At 44.9% G+C, this 21,861-nt stretch overlaps 1 protein-coding gene across 4 annotated transcripts; it reads right to left on the reverse strand.

Moving 5' to 3' along the window:
- Positions 1 to 839: 839 nt before the first annotated feature.
- Positions 840 to 19,770, reverse strand: RNF20 (ring finger protein 20). Of its 4 annotated transcripts, none has more exons than XM_068926839.1 (20): positions 19,746 to 19,770; positions 17,086 to 17,252; positions 16,765 to 16,932; positions 16,506 to 16,653; positions 16,145 to 16,327; positions 14,827 to 14,945; positions 13,825 to 13,971; positions 13,565 to 13,642; positions 13,146 to 13,265; positions 11,607 to 11,786; positions 11,254 to 11,389; positions 10,409 to 10,530; positions 9,654 to 10,051; positions 8,930 to 9,047; positions 8,029 to 8,178; positions 4,532 to 4,744; positions 3,873 to 3,998; positions 2,594 to 2,734; positions 2,110 to 2,211; positions 840 to 1,847 (listed from the first exon to the last, which is right to left on the reverse strand). In XM_068926839.1, the coding sequence occupies exons 1-20, from the start codon at positions 19,750 to 19,752 to the stop codon at positions 1,671 to 1,673; spliced, it is 3,000 nt and encodes a 999-aa protein (XP_068782940.1). In that variant the 5' UTR covers positions 19,753 to 19,770; the 3' UTR covers positions 840 to 1,670. The 4 variants fall into 4 exon arrangements, with proteins under 4 accessions (XP_068782940.1, XP_068782942.1, XP_068782944.1 ...); XM_068926841.1 differs by lacking the exon at positions 19,746 to 19,770 and adding an exon at positions 19,565 to 19,650; XM_068926843.1 differs by lacking the exon at positions 19,746 to 19,770 and adding an exon at positions 19,571 to 19,647.
- Between the last annotated feature and the right edge of the window lie 2,091 nt (positions 19,771 to 21,861).

Raw genomic sequence — 21,861 nt, forward strand, 5'->3', positions numbered from 1 at the left:
GCAACTCAAACAGCCACTGGGGAAAACGTCCTCTGCAGCGTGTCATGACCATGCCTGAGAAAGCATACACTACTATGAGAAATGAAGGTGCCTTCCTGCCTTCTGGCACCCTTCTGTGCAAACTGCTGCCTCTGTTAGCTGTGGCCTAGGCCTGCCTCTTATATAGGCCTCTGCCTAACAGTGACTCACAGGGTGCTTGAACCACCCCAATGAAAGGCCACCTGGATCAAAGGCCCCAACTCCCTCTGATCAGGGACAACCAAGGGAGCTTGTTAGCAGCAGCCACACCTAGCTACAGCTTCCCAGAAGTTAAGGCCTCCTGCAGATGTCCTTGCCTAGCTCTCCTTTCCTGCTAGCAGCAAGCATCATCTAGTTCCTCAGGGGTCTGCAGAAAGCCTCCACAACTTCCAGCAAGGCCCACAAAAGGCCCAAGCAGAGCCCAGGCACTGCTGTGCAAACTGCTGCATCTGTTCACTGCCTCTGTTAGCTGCACTAACATAAATGATTTAGCTTTTTATGTTTAGAAGCAAATATGGCCCTGCAGTACAAGGAACACACAGTTTAAAATAATGCCATTTTGTTTCATGGAGTTCTCAGCAGCCATGACAAAACGGCTGTTTAAATAATGCAGCAGCATGGCCTTTCTGTAGGAATAAGGTAGCAAAGTACAATCAAAAGGACAAAGGTTATACTAATTAACTATTTCGTGAAGAAAAAGGGAATAAGAAATTCATCTGCCTGCTTTAAAAGATTAAAATTTCTGAAAAAATGTTTCTACTGATTGGACGAAGGATGCAACCACAATTAGATACCAGCAAAAGTAAGCAAAATAGAAAAGATTATCCAGACCACAGCTTTTATTAAAGTTTGTGCATTACAAGGTTAATTTCTGTGGCAAAGCTACACCAAAGTAACCCCTTCAAATTCTTTTCTGAAACGTAAGGATAATGACAACAATGCCTCAACTCAAAGCAAAAATTTCCGTATCAACTGGGGTTTGTCAGTGCAATACTATTCTTAAAGATTTTCCTATGACTTATCTTTCTCCTCTTCTGGATAACAAGATGTGCATATGCTTTGCGGGGTAGGAAGGGTGTTTTCTACTGCCCAGCCTTCACAGATTCTTGTCCTGACTCAGGAAGATACATGCCCATGGAGTCATTGCCTACAGATCTGAAGCCTACAGATGTGCTAATTAACTCCTTATTTGGTCCTTCAACTGGGAAGCTATTCACTTTCAGAAACCCTAGCGTACCTTGATGGGATTTACTGAATATCCAAAGTAAACTCCTAAAATAAAGGCGTCGTTTATCTGTGTTGCACCATGGACAGTTCCCATCTCCTCAAGATAGGACTTGAGATAGATGTTCCGAACTTGGTAGTGTGAAAGAACAGACGGGAAATGGCCTCTGAGACACAGTGAATTCACAAAAGCTGAGGGCAGGAATAAAAAAATTCACAAAAGCTGAGGGCAGGAATAAAAGAAAAGGGATAGGGAAGGAACTAATACCCACAGTCTGTTCCTTTCCCTTCTCTAACCATACTTCCTAGAAGATACTGCAGGTCATCTGACAAAAGCATTGACTGCCCCAAAGGTGACAATCAGAGAAAATGTGGGAAGCTGGGTGGTCAGCATAAGTGGCACCTTTCCGTCACTCCAGTGTAAAAAGTCAACCGATGTAGATCCTATGGAAGTCATTGGCACCAAATGCAGCATTGCACTTGGGGCACTTACGCTGCCGGGTGTCATAGCGTGTCTTAACACACTCAAAACAGAAGACATGAAAGCACTTCGTGAGCACAGCGTCCTTTTTGCGCATGTTACAGCATGGGCAGGTCAGGCGGGCCTGCAAGACATAAATGCTATAGTGAAGGCCAACTGCACAGCACTGGGTAAGTTTAAAGACGACAGAAGATAAAGGTCTTAACCATTCTTCATAAAGAAAAGGTGGGTTTTTGTTTTGTTTTTGTTGTTGTTGTTTTTTTTAAGTACAACAGGTCTACAGTGCCAGAATCCAGACAAGGGATGTGAAATACTGAAAAAACAGGTACACAGCCTTTTGGTTAAAACAGAATTAAAGAGGCAGGTTGATGGAGATGGGTACTCACTTTGTAATCCTTGATCTCTTCCATCAATATTTCATCACAGTTGGGCACCATATCAGGCTTCTTAGTGGTCTCTAGCTTCCTGCGAAGCCTAGAAATGTCTTCCTGCCATAAAAACAGGAGATCAAGCAAATGAATAGAGTCCTCTCTCTCACTGCTTTCTCAAGGACTAAACAGAACTAGCACCTGTAGCCAACACCATGCCTGACTAAGTCATTCCACTCACTTTTCTCCCTGCATTGTCCAATAGACTTATGATAGAATACATCATCCTCTAGTGTCATGTGTATTGTCAGTTATCTGTGGCCAAAATCTGAAATAACTAAGGCCTAATGAAGCTGAAGCAAAAGTGAAACTGGAAAAAAAACACTTCTAACAAGGAGACAGTGAAGAAATTCACATAATTGGAACCCATTCCAAGCTGAATGCATAAGGAGGCAGACACCAGGGGAGATAGAAATTATAGGACTGCAAGTGAGACATATACCTCAGCCCTTTTGAAGTTGAACATTTCTTTCTCTCTAGTTACTCTGCTTTCCACAATCTCATCCTGAAAGTCATGTAACTTCTTCTGAGCCAGTTCTAGCTGGGCTTTCAGATCATCTGCAAGCTGAGCTGCATCCATGGCCTGAAAAAGGAAACCAGACAGAGAAAAGAAGTCCTGATGATTTCCAGCCCCCTTATCTGGCAATGTAAGACTGAAAAAGTAGCTATCAGCAGCCCTAGAAAGGCTCTTGTAAGCAGTCAAATTTTGGTAGTTTCCATCAGAAGAACTGGAATTATTCCCTAAACATTACTTCAGTAACAAAATATCTTACTACCACCAAGTTGTAATCATTTAGCTTGAAAATTCCCCTTCACTCCGTTAAAACTAACTCTTGTGGCACTACAATTCATCTCACTTAGAAAAAGACTAATGCCCACGTACAATACTTTTCTCATTCAAGTATTTTCAGTCTTCCACCTTCTACATTTTCTCAATTGTTTAGAGGCAGCTGTATAACTAATTTAAATAGAACCTCAAGATAAGCTTTTATTTTTATTTTTTTAAATACAGCACATCATTTTATTTTTGTATTTTTAACTATTTCTTTTGTTTTTTCTTTTTTTTTTTTTTAATTTGGCACATCATTTTCTTTTTCACCAGTTCTCCTACCATTTTGTAACTGCCACTGCACCAATAAACTTATTAGCCAAGTTTCTTCAGTACTAGAGATTGTGATATCCAGCTCAAGTGATTGCACTGAACTCCCTCATTTCTTCACAGTGATATTTCTGTCTTCTCTTCTGTCTGTTTCAATGTCATTCCTATGCTTCTAATAGGACTCAAAGATGCCAAGTTCTACTATTCTCTTTAACTACCTTATACATTTGTTAAATGAGCTCATTTTACTTTTGTATTTTCCTCATCTCTTCATGATGAGTTAGAGCTATGCAAACTCTAACTAACCCTGGTTACCTTCCCCTGGCTGCTGCCTCTTCTTCCGCTTCCAGTGTAGGTTTCCTTTCACCAGAACCTTATGCCAGCTCCCTCATCAGACTGTCAGAAAGACACATCTATGCTCAGTTCCTCTTTATGAAAGGAACTATCAGTCTATCATACCTTAATTAAAACACTTAGAACTCCTCAGCCTTCTGACAAACTAGTCCAAAAATAGGGAATACCGGGATCCATAACACCAGTGACAACTAGACACCTTCTATGCTAGCAACAAGACAACAGCTCCACCTTATGATCGTAGTGGAAAAAAAATCCCATCACTCACCTTGCGTTTGTTCATTTCCAGGGCCTGTGTTCGAAGACCTAGTTCCTTCTCTCCTGTTCCAATACTGCTTTGCAGTAAGTGTTCCTTTTCTTCCAGCTTACGTACAACTTGTAGCTGAGCATCCACCTTGGAAGGCGATAGAGGAAGTACAGCAGGAATGATATGCATGATCTGCAGGTCCTCAGAGCCATCATGAAAGCTATAAGCTAAAACTCTCTCTCCCTCCCTGTCACCAAGGGGCATCTCTTCAGTTTATCCTTCTCTCCCTTGATGCAGATATACTGGCAGCCTAAAATCTTTTTTTCTAGACCTCTCTGGTGAAATCTTTAAACTCTAGCAGTCAAATACTCACAACTATGATTTAATTTATTTTCTGAAAGATAGCTTAGGAAATTGTTCCTAGGCCTTAGTTCCAAGAACGGCAGAAAATACATCCCAAAAATACTGTCACTGCAGGAACATGTCTTCCCATTTCCCTCCTTCTTCCTGCTCTACACAACAGTGAACCTGCAGGACATTTTATGCTCATATGCAGTCTCTTTGTTGTTTACTAAGAAGGATGCCTTTGAAGTCTGATGTAGCATACCTAGGCTGATCAGGGAAACATTCCCTCCACCTTCCCATCAGTTCTGTTGTCCTCTCTCCTCCTCCTAGGTTACCTGTGTCTTCAGTGTCAAAACTTGGTCTGCCAATTCCTCCTTTTCTTCCTTCAGCAGCTTGTGGATCTGGTTGGATTTGATGCGTTCTGACATCAGCTTGAAGTTGGCATCATCTTTCTCCCGCAGCTGCTGCATCAGGCGGATGTTCTGCTCCTGCATGTCTTCAAAGGCTTGGCCTGTGACATCCATTTCTGAGAGCAGGGCTTCTTCCTCCTGCAGGAGCATAAACTGTTTTGGTTCAACTGTCTCCTGTACCTCCACAATGACCCTGAATGTAATACTCAGAGATAATAAACCTAGCACAGATGAACAAAGATGCGTCAGTCTCTACTTTTCCAAAAACCAGAAAAATCACTTCCTAAAAGTATGTACCAAAGCAAAGACAGTATGGATTTAGAGGGTGTACAAAAGAGATGGTCATCCCTGCAAACATTCACAGACTCGCTTACCTGCTGGGGAAATCAGCTGTGGCAGAGTCATCCCCAGAAAAGAAACCAGACAGAAATCTGCCAACTTCAGGCAGCTAGCTGAAAAGCTGTCATACAAACTAGGACAATAATCCTACACATGCACAACTCAACATCTCCTAACTAACTGGCTGCCAACCCCTTAAACTGGCTTCTGCCCCTTCAACCTTAATTCAGTAAAGGACAATACAGAACTATCGTGCGCTATAAACAAACATAAGCTCTAAAAAAGTACATCTCAAGTGGTCCTGCTCTCTTAACCTTAGATTATCCTATTCCACAAAAAAGGGCTTATATCAGAGCACCATGCACATGCATTAATTATATGAATTGTATGGAGAAAGTACTTTTTAAAAATGAAATAGCAGCCTCTGCATCCAGATACTAACCCTGACCCTCTAGGCCATACAGACAATTAAACATGCCCCCACACCCAACCCCACCATGAGCTTTGTGACCCCTATTTACTTCAACCACCCTGACATCTGCTGGGAAGACAGCACAGCTAGGCACAAACAGTCAAAGAGGTTCCTGCAGAGCATTGAGGATAACTTCTTGATACAGGTGGTGGAGACGCCAACGAGGAGAGGTGCAATGCTAGACCTTGTACTAACGAACAAAGAAGGTCTAGTTGGAGAGGTGAAGGTTGGGGACAGCCTTGGCTGCAGTGACCATGAGATGGTGGAGTTCAGGATCCTACGAGGAGGGAGCAGGGCAATGAGTAGGATCTGAACCCTGGACTTCAGGAGAGCTGACTTTGGCCTCTAGGGACCTACTGGGAGGAATCTCATGGGGTAGGGCCCTAGAAGGAAGGGGGGTCCAAGAAAGCTGGTTAATATTCAAGCGTCACTTCCTCCAGGCTCAAGATGGGTGCATCCCTCTGAGGAAGAAGTGCAGCAAAGCGGGCAGGAGACCTGCATGGATGAGCAAGGAACTCCTGGCAAAACTCCAACAGAAGAAGGACGTACACAGAATGTGGAAAAAGAGACAGGCCACTTGGGAGGAATACAGGGACATTGTCAGAGTCTGCGGGGATGTGTTGAGGAAGGCTAAGGCCCGTTTGGAATTACATCTGGCAAGGGATGTCAAGGACAACAAGAAGGGCTTCTTCAAATACATCAGTAGCAAAAGGAAGACTAGGGAAAACGTGGGCCTGCTGCTGAATGGGGCGGGTGCCCTGGTAACAAAGGCTATAGAGAAGGCAGAGTTACTGAATGCCTTCTTTGCTTCAGTCTTCACTGCTAAGGCCAGTCCTCAGGAATTCCAGACCCTGGGGACAAGAGAGGAAGGCTGGAGAAAGGAAGGCTCTCCCTTGGTTGAGGAGGATCGGGTTAGAGATCTTTTGTCCAAACGTGACATCCATAAATCCATGGGCCCCGATGGGATGCACCCCCGAGTGCTGAGGGAGCTGGCGGATGTTATTGCTAGGCCACTCTCCATCATCTTGGAAAGGTCCTGGAGATCAGGAGAGGTGCCTGAGGACTGGAAGAAAGCCAGTGTCACCCCAGTCTTCCAAAAGGGCAAGAAGGAGGAGCCAGGAAACTCCAGGCCTGTCAGCCTCACCTCCATCCCTGGAAAGGTGAGGGAACAGCTCCTCCTGGAGGTCATCAGTAAGCATCCTGGAGGACAAGAAGGTGATCAGGAGTAGTCAGCACGGATTCACCCAAGGGAAATCATGCTTGACCGATCTGAGAGCCTTCTCTGATGGGATGACTGGCTGGGTAGATGAGGGCGGAGCAGTGGATGTTGTCTCCCTGGACTTCAGCAAGGCTTTCGACAGTCTCCCATCACATCCTCCTAGGGAAACTCAGGAAGTGTGGCTGGATGAGTGGACAGGGAGGTGGACTGAGAACTGGCTGGATGGCAGAGTTCAGAGGGTTGTGGTGAGTGGCGCAAAGTCTAGCTGGAGGCCTGTAGCTAGCAGCGATCCCCAGATCACTGGGGTCCAGTCTTGTTCAATGTATTCATCAGTGACCTGGAGGAAGGGACAGAGTGCACCCTCAGCAAGTTTGCTGATGATACAGAACTGGGAGGAGAGGCTGACACACCAGAAGACTGTGCTGCCCTTCAGAGGGACCTGGACAGGCTGGAGAGGTGGGCGGAGAGGAACCTGCTGCAGTTCAACAAAGGCAAGTGCAAGGTCCTGCACCTAGGGAGGAATAATCCCATGCACCAGGACAGGCTGGGGGTTGACCTGCTGGAAAGCAGCTCTGCCGAGAAGGATCCGGGAGTGCTGGTGGACAACAAGTTAACCATGAGGCAGCAGTGTGCCCTTGTGGCCAAGAAGGCCAATGGTATGCTGGGGTGCATTAGGCAGAGTGTTGCCAGCAGGTGGAGGGAGGTGATCCTGCCCCTCTCCTCAGCCCTGGGGAGGCCTCACCTGGAGTCCTGTGTCCAGTTCTGGGCTCCCCAGTACAAGAGAGACATGGCACTCCTGGAGAGAGTCCAGCGGAGGGCTACCAAGATGATTAGAGGGCTCGAGCATCTCTCCTATGAAGAAAGGCTGCAAGAGCTGGGCCTGTTCAACCTGGAGAGGAGAAGACTGAGAGGGGATCTCATCAACGTGTACAAGTATCTCAAGGGGGAGTGTCAAGAGGATGAGGCCGGCCTCTTCTCCGTGGTGCCCAGCAACAGGACAAGAGGCAACGGGCAGAAACTGAACCACAGGAAGTTCCACCTGAACCGGAGGAAAAACTTCTTCACTGTGAGGGTGACTGAGCATTGGAACAGGTTACCCAGAGAGGTAGTGGAGTCTCCTTCGCTGGAGATATTCAAAACCCGTCTGGATGTGATCCTGGGCAATCTGCTCTAGGTGACCCTGCTTGAGCAGGGAGGTTGGACTAGATGATCTCCAGAGGTCCCATCCACCCTAAACGATTCTGTGATTCTGTGATTCTTTTTTCTCGTTCAGTAAACAACACCACATCTGGCAGACAGAGGGAGTGAAATATTTTCTCTCAGATAATCTTCCTGGCTGTTGCCTGAAGATATTTGCTTCGCAGGTGCCCAAGCCAAGACAGAACTTCTTACCTGCTTAGCCATGGCTAGTTTCTTCTGCAAATATTCAATCTGTTCCTCCACTGCTCGGATCTTGCGGAGTGCATCCTCATCAGCCATCTTTTTACTCTCCTTTTTCTCCTTGTCTTCCAGTTCTTTCACCCTCTGCCTCAGTTCCTCCAGCTACAGCAAGGATGAGAGAGAAACAAGACTAAACACAAGTATGTGGCCCAAACTCTGCTCTGTTTTCCCTCTAATTCTCTAAAACATTAAAGAAACTGCCTTCAAAACACAGGAAAAGAAAACCCATCTCTCATCCTGACAAGACACTACTGGCAGATGGACCATTAAAATGAGCTGTAAGACTAAGACCTTGATTTCAAATTACTTGCAAATGCCACAGTGCCTTTTATCAGAGTAGGAACGTTAGCTTTAGTCTCTTGTAGCTGAATAATTCCATTCAGCCCAAGGTCTTTCTGCAGTTCCATTCAGGTGCACCATTCCAGGTGCACCATTCCAGGTGCAACGAAGTCCAAAACTCTTTTTAAATACATCAAGTGGTAGTTTTTGTCTAATTGGCTGCCTAGCCCCTCTATGCTTTTCAGGTCTCTCCAATGTTTGTAATGAAGTAATGCTGATAATCTACAAGTCACTGCAATGGAGAGTAGAACACACCTCTACAAGAACAACTGCCTTTATCACTAGTTATGAAAACACTGTTCCTTAGAAGGGCAACATCCCCCAAATCTCCCTGTTCATCTCTCGTCCTCCCACCTGTCCCAATCTATCTCCTAAGTGACAAAGATGAGAAGAGCAACAACTTCCAATTTGAAGACCAAAAAAACAAAAAAAAACACAGCTTAGGTGCAGAGTATTTGAGATGAACCTTTAAGTAACAGGATAAAGGAAAAAAAGGAAGAAAAATAGGATTTACCTCAGCTTTAGCCTTCTTCTCAGCTGCCATGAGCTGCACTTTGTCTCTCTGTTCCTTGGGGGCAGAGCGGTACATATCTAACAAGAGCTTCATCTCCTTCTGGCTCTCCTGGGCCTTCCTGGAAACAAGGAAATAGACAACTGTGAGAATATGGACAAAAGCGACACTGTTATGGGACCAGTCTGAGGGCAAGAGCAATATTCTCTCTGCCTCTCACAGGTAGGAGTATGCAGTATCCTTGGGTCACCTTATCCTGGCAATGTAAGTAACCAAGGGGCACATGCTGGAGACAGAAAATGGATACGTTCAGGAACATAGGCACTGAAAAGCAAAGAGAAGAAAGAAAGAAAGAGCGAGCGCATGCGAGCGAGAAAGAAAACAGTGTACCGTAACAGTAAGGAACGAACTACCCATCTGTGCTTTCATACTGATCCAATACAGGGAAGACTACTGCACCTGTAAAGCTTTACATCATTGTAATGACAGGAAGAAATAAAAGTTACTGGACCTACACTACAAAGTATCTCGTTAGGTTTTTCATGCCTCAGGCTCTTTTATAGGAGAAATGTTACTACACTGTTTGAACCATAATCAGATGAAGAAGGTGCCAGAAAACTCAAACTTCAGTAGCTAATCTCATAAATAAGAGCTACAAGTCATTTTTACACAAATGCCTCAAAACAGGAACAACTCAAACATGGAAGGGAGAGACAGCAGCTCTTACTTGAGCTCGGCCTTCAGCTGCTTGATCACTTCAGCCTCCTTCTTTCTTCCATCTTCATGCTTCCCTTTCTCCTTCTCTTTGGATTCTCTCTCCTTCTCAGATTCCTTCTGCTTCTGCTTTTCCCGCTCTCGCTCCTTCTCCTTTTCTTTCTCTTTCTCTCGCTCTCTCTCTTTCTCCTTTTCTTTCTCTCGTTCCCTCTCCCTCTCCCGTCTTTCTCGCTCCCGTTCCTCTTCGTCTCGCCTGGCCTTCGCTTCACTAGCATCTTCAGAAGCAGCCTTGGGTACGGACACTTGTGCAGAAGGATCATCAGGTTCCTGCTTGATCTCTGGAGGTTCCTCCTTCGTGTCTTCAGTGCTGGACTGGGACTGCAAGAGTGTACTACCGCTGCGAGAGCGAATCTGTTATGGAATAATGACAGAGAAAACACAAAGAGAAATAAACAGCTAAGTCCTTAGCCAGAAACCAGTACACAGTAATCCCTTTTCTCCAGTCTTCCCAAGGTCCCTTTTGCACAACTCCTCATAATTGCTACTGGTAATGCTTTTCATGGAGCATCACAGAACTACAGAAGGAAGTCCATTTGCTTGGTGAGTGGAAGGAGTACAACTATAAGGCTACTGTCCAGAGGCACACTGAAAATCACACAGCATACTACACCTTCAATCAGAAAGGCTGACAATACAGGCGAGGCCTGGCAGCCCTCCCCCTTTTCATAAGCACTGTCTGCTCTCTCCCAGCATTTCCTGCTCTGATACCTTGCTCAGGTCGGATTGGGCCTCTCTCAGTTTGCGTTTGTACCTCAACACCTCTCCCTTCAGCTGGTGGTTGTGATTTTGGAGGCTGCTGATGAGATGACGCATCTCTCGATTAATTGGACCTACACAAAGGAAACATACGCAACAGTGAGAAGTCACAATTTCGCTGATCTTGAGATGATCTTGGATTCAACTGAGATGGACAAAAAACTAAATGACAAAGAATTAAAGACTATAATCATCCTGTTCCACAACAGAGTAACACAATATATACATAGAAAAGTTATGCCAGTTTTATCTGTTACTCTAGGCCTTTGCAAACTGCCAAACCTAAATTCCCCATTAACGTTACCTTTTCTCTATTTCTGCTCAAAATCGGAACGCAGATAACGTGCCATATTATCAGAAATCTCTGTGATTTCATTGCTACTTTAGAAATATCTTCTTACTTCTTTCTGATGAAATTTGAACTTTACTGGTTTCCTATCCAGTTTTGTCATCCCAGACATGTATATTCATTCCTCTCAGAAGCAATTTCCAAAAATACAAAAGGCAGTGTATAACCCATAGGATCTCTAAGCTATCATAAAACAGATTATTGGTAAAGCATGTCCAAAAATGTTTTACAACATTTTGCCATACCTAAAAATAAGTCATACAACGCAGAACTGGCATCCGCTGAAATACATGAAAAGCCCTTTTTCCCCTGAGTTAGAGAACTGCCTGAACAAGTATTTAACAGCAAAAGAAAAAGAATCAGAACAGGTGTTGTATTGTAATGCAGCCTCTAATGGGCTAATGGACTTTTTGCTTTGTTTGTTTTTAAACAAAAGGGAACTCCATACCTGCTTGCTCATTGGCAGCAAGTGTCTGTTCAAACTCTATCCTCAGCATCTCATATTCTTTGCGGACTTGCGCAAGGGTGTCTTCTAGCTGAATAACCTCTGTGCGTAGCTTCTTGTGAAGGCTGACCTCATCTCTCTGAGGAATAAGGGGACAGAAATTAGTGCTCAAACTCTGCAGTATCTCTCATATCATCAACATGAGGTACAATAATAGGTTAATTATCACCCAGAAGACAAATTCGCTGACTATTTCGAGTCATCTAGGCCAATCAGTAGTGATGGTTCATGTCATGGCAATGTCCCCTAGTCTAATGAGACCTGGGACAATACAGATAGACAGTCAACACAGCTACCTCGATTAGTTCCACCTGGCGCTGATGTGTGGTACGGGTACCATGAAGTAGAGTGCGGGCCTCATCAAGATGTGCCTTCAGCTGCAGACTTTCGTTATACAAAACTGAAAATTGGGACTGCATGCAGCGATATTCCGGGGTCTCCTTCACAGCCTCCTCCACGGCTCGTCGTAGCTCAACCTGGCCAGGACACAAGAAGGAGATGCCACAGAGAGAAACCTTATCTCTTTGTCTTTGGCATCATTTTTGCAAGGCAGGAGAACAGTGAATCAAGGTGACACAGACAACTTCACAGTGGCAGTAGCGCAAGCATTTTAAAAGCCTCAAAGAAAAAGGTATAACTTTAACAGGATTGCAGAGAAGTAGATGCACGTCATATGCTTTTGTTGCAACTTCAAAAACAGTCCATTATCCCTTCCTACTTCTAGGTAGTAGGCTGTTTCTCTCACACAGCCACATGGTAAGATTTTTTGATTCTCAGGCTTCGCAGTAGTTTCAAAGATATGAGTTGGGGAAAGAAGAAAAACTTTTAAAATGGATTTTCTGTAAAATCATTTAATCAATAAAGATGGGCATGTAGAAAAGTATAACAGAAAACTAGAGAAAACACAGGTCCAGCTAGGCGTTCATGTTAAGTTTTTAACAACGTAAGGCATAATGATCAAAAGCATAACAAATAAAGAAAGAGTAAAAATACAGAATCTGAATTTTCCTTATGCAAAAAGTTAGTGAATGAATGTAAACAGGAATAGCGAAATGATACATGTATACACACGTACAGGTTACCACTTATGAGAAAAGGAAGGCTGTATTGCAAACAGTGTTTCCCTCAAAATGAGTTTACACGGATAAACAAGGATTGATAGATGCCCCAAGACAGTTCCTGGAACCTTATTTTTGAAATCTGGGTAATCAACTTAGGCATTTCTCCTAAAAGGCTACGTTATCGATCACGAAGATAAAATTTACAACATTCTGTACATCATATGTTTATCTAGTAGAGATTCACAGCTTTTTATGCTACTACCATATATTAACAGTAAGACCTAAGGAATTCATATGCCACTATGCCCCATCTACCCATTCTGCCACATGCAGAGGATTTAAGAGCATCTACCGCTCCTAGAGCCTAGTTTCTCTTCAACAAGTTCCCTGAGTTCTTTCAGCTCCTTGTCCATTCTGGGTGGGTGGGTAGGGGGAAGAACGTTGAGGAGAGGGTCAAGACTTGTAAAGATGTGAAGCTACTTTTAACGAGAGATCATTAAAAATGTACAGAATGGGTGGATCGGAAAGGAAAACAGAAAATAAAGACCACTATGATTCTGACAGGTGACCACATGGTGTCACCAGTGCGCTGAACTGCAAGCACTAGTCACACAAACAGGTTAGATTCTAATACTTTGTGGAAACCAGAACCCAGTTAAAGAGAGAGTACTGTAAAGGATCATTAAAGAGGCTTTCCAGAGACGCGTGCAGCAAGATAGATCGTTACAACCACATCAGGATACCTTCAACCTCAAACAGGTACACATCTCCCACCTTGAGTTTTTCATTCTGTGTTGTTACTTCCTCAAGATCCTGGCGTAGTTCTTCCAACTCATTGAGGCGATTCCCAGCAAGCTCTTTATTCTCCTCCAGCTCTGCATTCATCTCCTCAAACTGTTGGAGACAACATGCTTGTAAATCCTACTACTAGCATATCTTTTGAGGGCACTAATTAAGTGGCTGTCCCTAAAGTAACAGAAACGGCTAACAGTCTTACCATTATCAAATGACTGTGTCTATCAGGTCTGTTTCATAAGTAGGAAACTAACAAAAAACACAAAACGGCTCACACAAGATCATGTAGGAGACTTGTAGCAAGCAAGTATTTACATTCAGTTCCAAGCTAGACCCTAATAACCAGTTCTCCACACCTCTATTCTTCCCTCTGCCTACAACTGATCCCCTAGAATTACCTTGCGAGCATTAATGGTGATTGTGCCCCCATAGAGACTGCTCCCTGCTCCATACACCTTGTAGCCTTTGGAATTTACCTGCAAAAAAAGGCAACAGATTTCATAAGTACCCAATTAAATGCTGAGACTCTGCTGACAAAGTAAATTCAGGACTGAACATGCTACTCTACAGATTTTATCACAAAGTGCCTAGGAAGATGTCACGCAGTTCAAAACCACGCCCTTCTCTTCGATTTCCTGGCAAAGAGGATGGTGCTTACCCGTTCCAGAACGTCTGCTAAGTGACGGTTGAGTCGCTGCTCTCTTTTGCGGATCTTGTCAATATCCCACTGAAGATCATCAATCATAGTCTCTAATACAGACACTCGAGACTCTGCTGTCTCCACTTTCTCTTGCAGCTTGGAGAACTGCAATCGATATAGTGTTTCATCCGCCATATTGAACATAAATAAGGTTTTCCAAGATTGCTCAATATTAACTTTTCTCAGTATACCCTGGATTCCTGTGCTTTCTACCTGTCTTTTGCTAGGGGGACAGATTACTTCCTGAATTGTTCTGAATTTGGACTAGCCAAATCACAACACAGCAATAATAATAAAACAACCAATACCAAAAACGGAAAAAGGTCAAGAAGTTGGTATTAGCTGGCAGAGGACAGAAGGATCCACCTAAGCATATTAAAAGGCACTTGCTAAACCTTTAAAATGTTTCTGCTCATCTATTATGCACATGATTGAAGTATTTGTTGCACTGACACTAAACTACGGTTGACACAAATGGGAAACCACAGGAGGAAAAACTGTGGTTTGAACCTCTTAATTTGAACCCTTAATGACTGGGATCATATTATAACTAACATTGGTATACTTCAAAAGCAGCCTGGAGAAACCAAAGAGAGAAGCTGAAATGACAGGAATGTTAGGTCAAGTTCCTTAAACATTTACACAGCTGTCTTAGCACCACCTCACCATTTCCTCTGCTGCCTTTTCCTCTAAAATTAAATCCATTCAACTCATTGATTTATTTCTTTTGCTTCAGTGATGTAACAAGTAAATACTGTTGAATCACACGGAAAATCCATGCAAAATTCTCCACAGTTCTTTCTAAACCTTTGTTCAGAATACATCTTCCAGGTCTCGTTGCTGCCGTCCCTCTCCAAGGCAATAATCTGCCCTCTAAATTATGGTAACCACAATTGTTTTAAGTAGTAAACAAATGAGCACAAAACTCCTAGACAGATTATTTCTCCCTCCTTTTTATACCTCCTGAGACATGATTCGGTGCTTCTCCTGAAGAAGATCAGCCAGTTCCTGCAGCCGCCCATTTTCATGTGAGAGGTAGGAATTCAGCTCCAGGACTGCTTCTTCCATCAATGAAATATCTGAAAGATGCATGAAGAACAGGAAATGAACAAAAGCCAAAGAGAATTTTTAATTCTTCAATGGCAGGAGGAAAAATAAAACGGAAAACAACATTTCTATTTAACTCCTGCCCATTATGCTCTCCATGAGGTGGTTTCTGAGTCTCATCACTAGCCACACAAAGCTTCAACTTGCAGTCATCAAGCAAAAGGCTCTGCAGTTTAAGATACTATGCATTCCTAATTGTCAGTTACTGCCACGTAATGTCAGAAATCATTCTCCACATGTCAGCATCAGCAAAACAGAACACGCGCTTGTAGCTCAGCAACACTCTACTGCAGGTCAAATTCAAAACTTCAGCTAATATATGAGATCATGAATTACAGCAACTGAGTATAGGTCACATTAATGCCAGTACTGCTACACAGTGTAAGACTGCCAACTAAGAACGTAATACTTCACTATACTAATGCCAGATTTGCCAGAGCTTTTCTGTCAGAGAACGTCAAACACTCTGGGCAACAGGAAAACTCAGGATGACTTGAGATTCCACCTACATTTTCAATCAAATATTTCCAAAAAGACAAAAATTTTAACCTTGAGCTAATAAACTCAACGGCTTTCAGGGAGCTTCATCTGACTGTAAACTGATTCTGTTACCACTAATTTTCAGAAGCTAATCATTTAGTTTTTTTCTGCAGAACATCGCTTTTCGTTCAGAATTGACAGACTAAGCATACCAAAGAAATCAGAAGGGTACCATTTTGCTTAAAAAACAGAGGGAAATGAGGAACTGGTTATTCCAATGCCCTATACTAAACTGAAAAGTGAGGAGGAGTCCAACATCAGTTCACAATACGGGTTTCACTTGCTTAGATACTCAAAAGTTTGCAAAATGGTAAGGTTCAACTGGAATCAATAACTTCTCAGGTGCACAAACACATCAGAGGGATGACTAAGTCCTCCTCTTAGCTCAACACAATGGACAGAGTTCTCAACATTCAAATTTAGAAGCAACTAAAATAATCTTCTAGCACAGAGTGCTGCTCTTTATTGTAGGTTTTGCTTACTGGGAGTTTGGAGAGTGAGGCCAATTTATTTCAGCAACTAAACGAGTATGACAAGAACTAGGCCTTAACACTTTCAATGCAAGATCATCCCTAGACTGGCGGTAGGGGATCCTTAACTATCAGCCAGAGACCAGCCGGCTCAGTCATACCTCCACTATTTAGCTTGTGGGACAGCACATCCACTTTCTCCTGCAGCTTGTCATACATCGTCACGATCTGGGCAACAGCACGGCGAGAGGACTCTACACGCTCCTGCAGCTGAGACTCTATCTCCTCACTAGTGCTGCTGGCCAGAGTGGCTAGGAAGGAGAACGCTGGCTCCAGACCTTCACCTGGGAACAGAAAGAGATGCATAAAATAAACATGCTTTGGCAAGTAATATAATACCAGTTTTTAAAATTGGAGAGCTTGCGACACCCTGCCTGCGAAAGGGACATCCAGCATTGTCCACAGTTGAAACCCAGCTTTTTCGCTGTCAATGCCAACACGCTACCCTGTCACATGCCTCACCTCGTTCCCTCTCATCTTTGCGCTCCTGATTACTGTCTGAATCTGGTTCGGGTTCTGGTACCACCAGTGCTTTTCGTTCAGACAGAAGGTCTCCAAGACCTTGGTCCAGATCGAAGCGTTTAAGGATGATGCGAATATTTTCGTCAAACTGAAAGATGGGACAAGCAAAAAAAGGATAACAGATAGACATGAACTAACAGAATGCAGGTGAATATAAGAGGAGACAAGGGCAAACAGCATATTAAAGTATGTTACTAACCTGGTTCCAGTAACGATTGATAATCAGCAGAGAGGCATCATCAGTGGCCTGCCGCCGCTCTAGTTTCTCAATGTGTTCCCGTAGCTCATCTTCAATTGCTTGCCGCTGGTCCAGCATCTCTGCTAGTTTCCGGTTCTTGGTCTGTAGGGTACGGATGTCCAACTCCTCCTGTGCAGAAGCACAAGTCAGACCAATGCATCTGGCACAGCACTGGCATGCTCCACAACCAAGGTCACCGGGCTCAGAAAGAAGGAAGAAAGATAGTTCTGTTTCCAGATAAGCAAGCGAGAGCTTGAGTGCAGGTGTGCAAGGAAGACGTACCGTTGAGGAAACGCCGCCTAGCTTAATGGTCTCCACTGTCGTCCCTGAATCTTCAACTCCTGCCTTCTTCTCTGGGGGTGCAGAAGGGCCAGGCTCTGCAGCCGCCCGTTTGTTGCCAACTCCAGACATGGCGGCTGATTTGTAGCAGACTGTCCCTTCTTTAAGTTCTGCGTTAACATTAAAGAACACAATTTAAAAAAAAAAAACAGTAAATGCACGTGCACACCCCCCCCCCCCCGAGTCAATTCCATTTAGGGTTTTTAATGCACCAATTCATCACAGTAAGATGCCCAACACAGTACAGAAAAATCTAACTCAGAAAGTTTTGGAAAACATTGTTCAAAAGTGAGTAGCCCCAGCAGGGCTAGCATGGTGAGTAGCAAAAGGATGAAAGAAATAACATAGCATTAGAGCCACTGCTCTGCAACGTTCAGAAACAGTCACTGTGCCTTGTCATGCGCCTTGGAAAAAAATTTCATGCAGGTTTAGCCTGTGGCTTTTCTATCTCTGTGTTTTAACAAAAATGATTTGTCTTTTACAAGGAACTATCTATAACCCAAAGACTTCCTGAGTTTGCATACACTTTGTACCAGCCGGATTCTTATGATAACAACATGCACAGTCAAATAAAGCTGAAGGCATCAGCACCTCAAAGATAAGCCGTATAAGAGTTCACATAAAGACCTTAGAAACACTAGTAAAATGAAAGGCAGTTCCAAGGAGAGGTTGGTAAAGACTCCTCTGGTAAGTTTGCTATGTGTGTTTCAAAAGAGATATAAACATTCTGGAAGCGTTATTTGGGACCAAATTAATGCAATCTGAAAAAACTTTAGACTACTAGTTCTATATGATTTTTTTTAATTAAGGAACAAATATTTCTTCAAAAGGTTTGCAAAACAAATACAGCTGCAAGTGCTGGGCAAGGAAACAAATTAGATCTTCACTTGATGAAAGTAGCATTCTTCTCCCATATTCACAATGGCCATGCAATCTACAGGTCTCTTTCTACTTCCCAACTAACTAAAACATAAAAGTAAACAAAATGCATAGCATACAAATAAGATTTGTATTTTTCCATTTTAGTCTAAAATGGCACTTTCAGTGCAACTACAGGTTATAAATGAACCTGGCAGTACTTATGTACTTGCTTTATTTGAGTAGTTCTATTGAAAGTAATGAGGCTATTGTATTTTGAAGATTAAGCTGGCACACTGGTGGCTTTGCCAAACCTTCTTTAAGCAGCATTTTACTCTGACAACGGCTTTCACCATATATAGAACGGTAGCAAGGCTATTTCAAAATGAGTTACTGAAATACCACACATCTCTCCCCGTGCTCTTATAACCTGTCTTGAAATAAAAAACATTAAATACATCTCTAATTTCAAAAACGTTTCAAAGGCAGCTTCCATTTAACTATTTTTCTCCTTTCAGCAATGTAATGCAGTGGGCAATGACTTTAGCTACAAGGACTAGACAATTAGGAGAAGAAAAGAAAAGAGAGAGGAGAAGAGAGACAGACAGACAGAGAGAGAACACCTTTTGCTAAGCTATATTTGCTATGCTTCAGGACAAGGAGTTATTAATGACTACCACCTTTCAACCTTTTTGTCCCTGGACAAAACATTTACTGTACTGCCTCCTGGCACCATCTCTCATATACTCACTTTCTCACGTACCCTGTGCCAGAACTCAGCCCCTAAGGCTTCAGGACCACAGCCCCTGGCTTTCCCTGAGGAACTGAATCCCAAGCTCAGCCGCAGTCCTTTCACACTCAACCTCCACAGCAGACCACGCTCGCCAAAGACTGGTGCTCTCCCTTACCAGGCACTCAGCCTGTCATACCTCCTGCCTCTCTCTTACCTTCAAACCTCTCTTACTAAGAGGCACCAAAACACACTCCCACCTGGCATCGCCCCCACCTACCACCAGCCAAGAGTCAACCCCCCTCAATCATTTGCGGACAGCAACCTTCCCCAGACGTAATATTTCGCCACTTATACACAGCCCCTTACCTTCTAACTGGGTTTGAGCTTTTAAACTCAATACTAACCAGACAACCCCCGACACAGCTGCCCGTTCCTGCCACACACTTCGAGGCTCCTCTCTCCCACCCTCCATGACGAACTCACTCTGCCCGGTGCACACAGCCACCCTCGCTGCACAGATCCCACCCTTCACCTCCCTCTGCCCCGCCCCCACCCATCCCACCTCACAACCAACGCCAACTTCAAAGAAACGCACCCTCCCCCAATCCCTTTTGCTCTCCTCACTCATATACAAAACTCGGGCCTCCTCCACAGCCGCCGTTTACGCCGGCAGCCTCCCGTCCGTTCCCGCTGCCCACCTCCCCCCGCGGTCAACACGACTGCTCCGACAACAGGCCCTCCCCCTCAACACACACGGGGCACCCACGTCCCAGGGGCCCTCCCGCACTCGCCGCCGCACCGCCACTGTCCCCAACGCGCCCCCCGCCGCACCCGCACCGCCGGCCGCGGCCCCGCCGGCCCATACGCGCCCCCAGCCGCCGCCGCCGCCTCCCCGCGGCCGGCCGGAAGTGACGGCCGCCGCCTCCCGTCCAATCCCGGCCCTCGCTAGGCGAGGACGCCAGGCGGTGCCGCCCCTGCGCCGCCGCGCTGCCGGCCGCCATCTCGCCCTCACCCGTCATGGCGGCCTCGCCGCCCGCCGCTTGCGCTCGTCCGACATGGCTGCCGTTGCCATGGCGCTGCCGAGGCGTCTGAAGCCAGCGCCCTTGCCCTCACGTGCGATGGCCGTCGCCACCGCCCCGCCGCAGCGGCGGCGCTTTCCTCGCCGAGCCGCCGTCTTCAGGCGGGGCAGCGGCGTGCGCCCGCCCTCCCTCCTCGCCCCGGTGGTGCCCGGCGGGGCAGGCGCGGCCGAGGCAGCCCGAGCGGCGGCGGCGGCGGGACGCGCGGGCAGCGCCGGGGAGGACGCGTCTCTCTTTCGGCGCCGGGCTCGTCCATTGGCCGCGGGGCTGCGAAATGGCTGCCGGGAAGGGCCGCGGCGGAGGCGGCCGCCGCTGCCCGCCTGCGGGAGGAGCGAGGGGCTGAGGGCAGCGCTGCCGCCCGGGCAGGGGGGACGACGGCAGGAGAGAAACGCCGTCCGTCGTGGGCCGTGGCTTCGGCTCTCCCCGCAGCGACCAGGGCGGGCGGTGTTAGGAAGGCACGGGAAGAAGAGACTACTTCCTCATTTCTGAGGAAGTTAGGATTCAGGTGTATGTGAACTTTTGCAATGCAGGTCACCTGTTCGTATATGTAACGCCACATAAAAATAACGCATCTACTCCGCCTGGCCTAGCTCCAACTGCACTGTTGTTTAAAGTCGTGTTTCCATGTCCGCCCGTCTTGCTAGAGGGTGAAACACTTGACACGTGGAAAAACAGAAGCAGACATGATCAGTATGACAGGGTTTATTTTCTGTTTATCATTTTGAAATAGGTGTGCCTCTTTAGGGAACTGAAAGCTTTCTGTGCAGTCCCAGAGAGTCTCTTTTTGCCAACTCGAGAGTTGGTTTCTTTGTTCTCTCTTTGAAAACACCACAGAGAAAACAGTGGCCATATTACAAAATCTCAGTATCAGTGACTGCTATACCCAAGAGTAATAAACTACCAGACAAAAGATTTTAGGCTGAATTAAATTCTAAGTTTCCGAAGAAAATGTTTCCTGTGTGATTTTTTTCTTCACTGCAGGTGCAACAACTAGCTTGGCGAGCAAGATAGTTTCTTGGTTTTATGAGGAAGTGTGAGAACACTTAATATGGGACAGTTTACCAGCTTAGCTGAAGTCTGCGTCCACGTGATAGCACAGCAGAGAATAATGGTCATGTAACGGAACTAAAAAGGTGAATACTCCCTCGGGGTATTTTTAGAAGGTTGCATTCAAGCCTTGCTAAGTACAAAATATTTGCTAATGCATTTTTTGCCCACAGCATTTCTCAGCTGAAGACCCCTTTGCTGAGAATAAAAGGTAAGGGAGCTCACTGATACTTACTGCAGGCAATCCTTGATGAAAATCTTTGAAACCAATGCAAGCTTTTTTGTTGAACTGAACAAACTCAAAATCAGGTTCTCGAATGAGCATTAGCTTTCAGTCTTTGCGCTTTCTTCACCTTGACGCCGTGCTATTTTTCCCTTCCCCCCCCCACCTTGAATGCTGATCTTGTATAGACTTGTGTAGGAAAAAAAATTTAGCTTTACATCATCACTGCAAAGCTGTGACTGTAAGGACAGTCACAGACTTTTATTTCATCTTCTGTTTTTTCTGTCTCTGCATACCTTGGTGTTTCCTTCACACAGAAAAAAAAAAAACCCTTTTCCTGCAAAACAGCCTCCTACTCAGCATATTCTCTTCAGTATCTATATTAATTACCATGTTTTCAGTAAATATCCACATTGATCTTTGAGCTCTCATTTTATGTAGTGTATACTACATACAGTTTGGGCGTGCCCTAGAAAGAGGTTTAAACAGGAAAATCCTTTTTAGCCAGCCAGACTGTAATGCTAGTAATGAGACAGCTATATTTCAGGATACCTGTGTACTTTTGCACACCGCTGACAAACTGAAGACAGCAAAATTGCCCTCCTCCTCCTTTCCTTTATCACTGATCTTTACGTAACTCCTGAAAGGCATGTAGTCTTTCTCTGAGTACTGAGATTCTTGTTCCCGTTCTTAGAAGGAATATGCAGTTCCCCTAGTGATATTATAGATTCGCTACCATGTCCTCGTGAATTCTTATACACAGATGATAAGACAGATATCGT

The sequence above is a fragment of the Struthio camelus genome, chromosome Z (genome assembly GCF_040807025.1).
Source record: "Struthio camelus isolate bStrCam1 chromosome Z, bStrCam1.hap1, whole genome shotgun sequence".
NCBI lineage: Eukaryota > Metazoa > Chordata > Aves > Struthioniformes > Struthionidae > Struthio > Struthio camelus.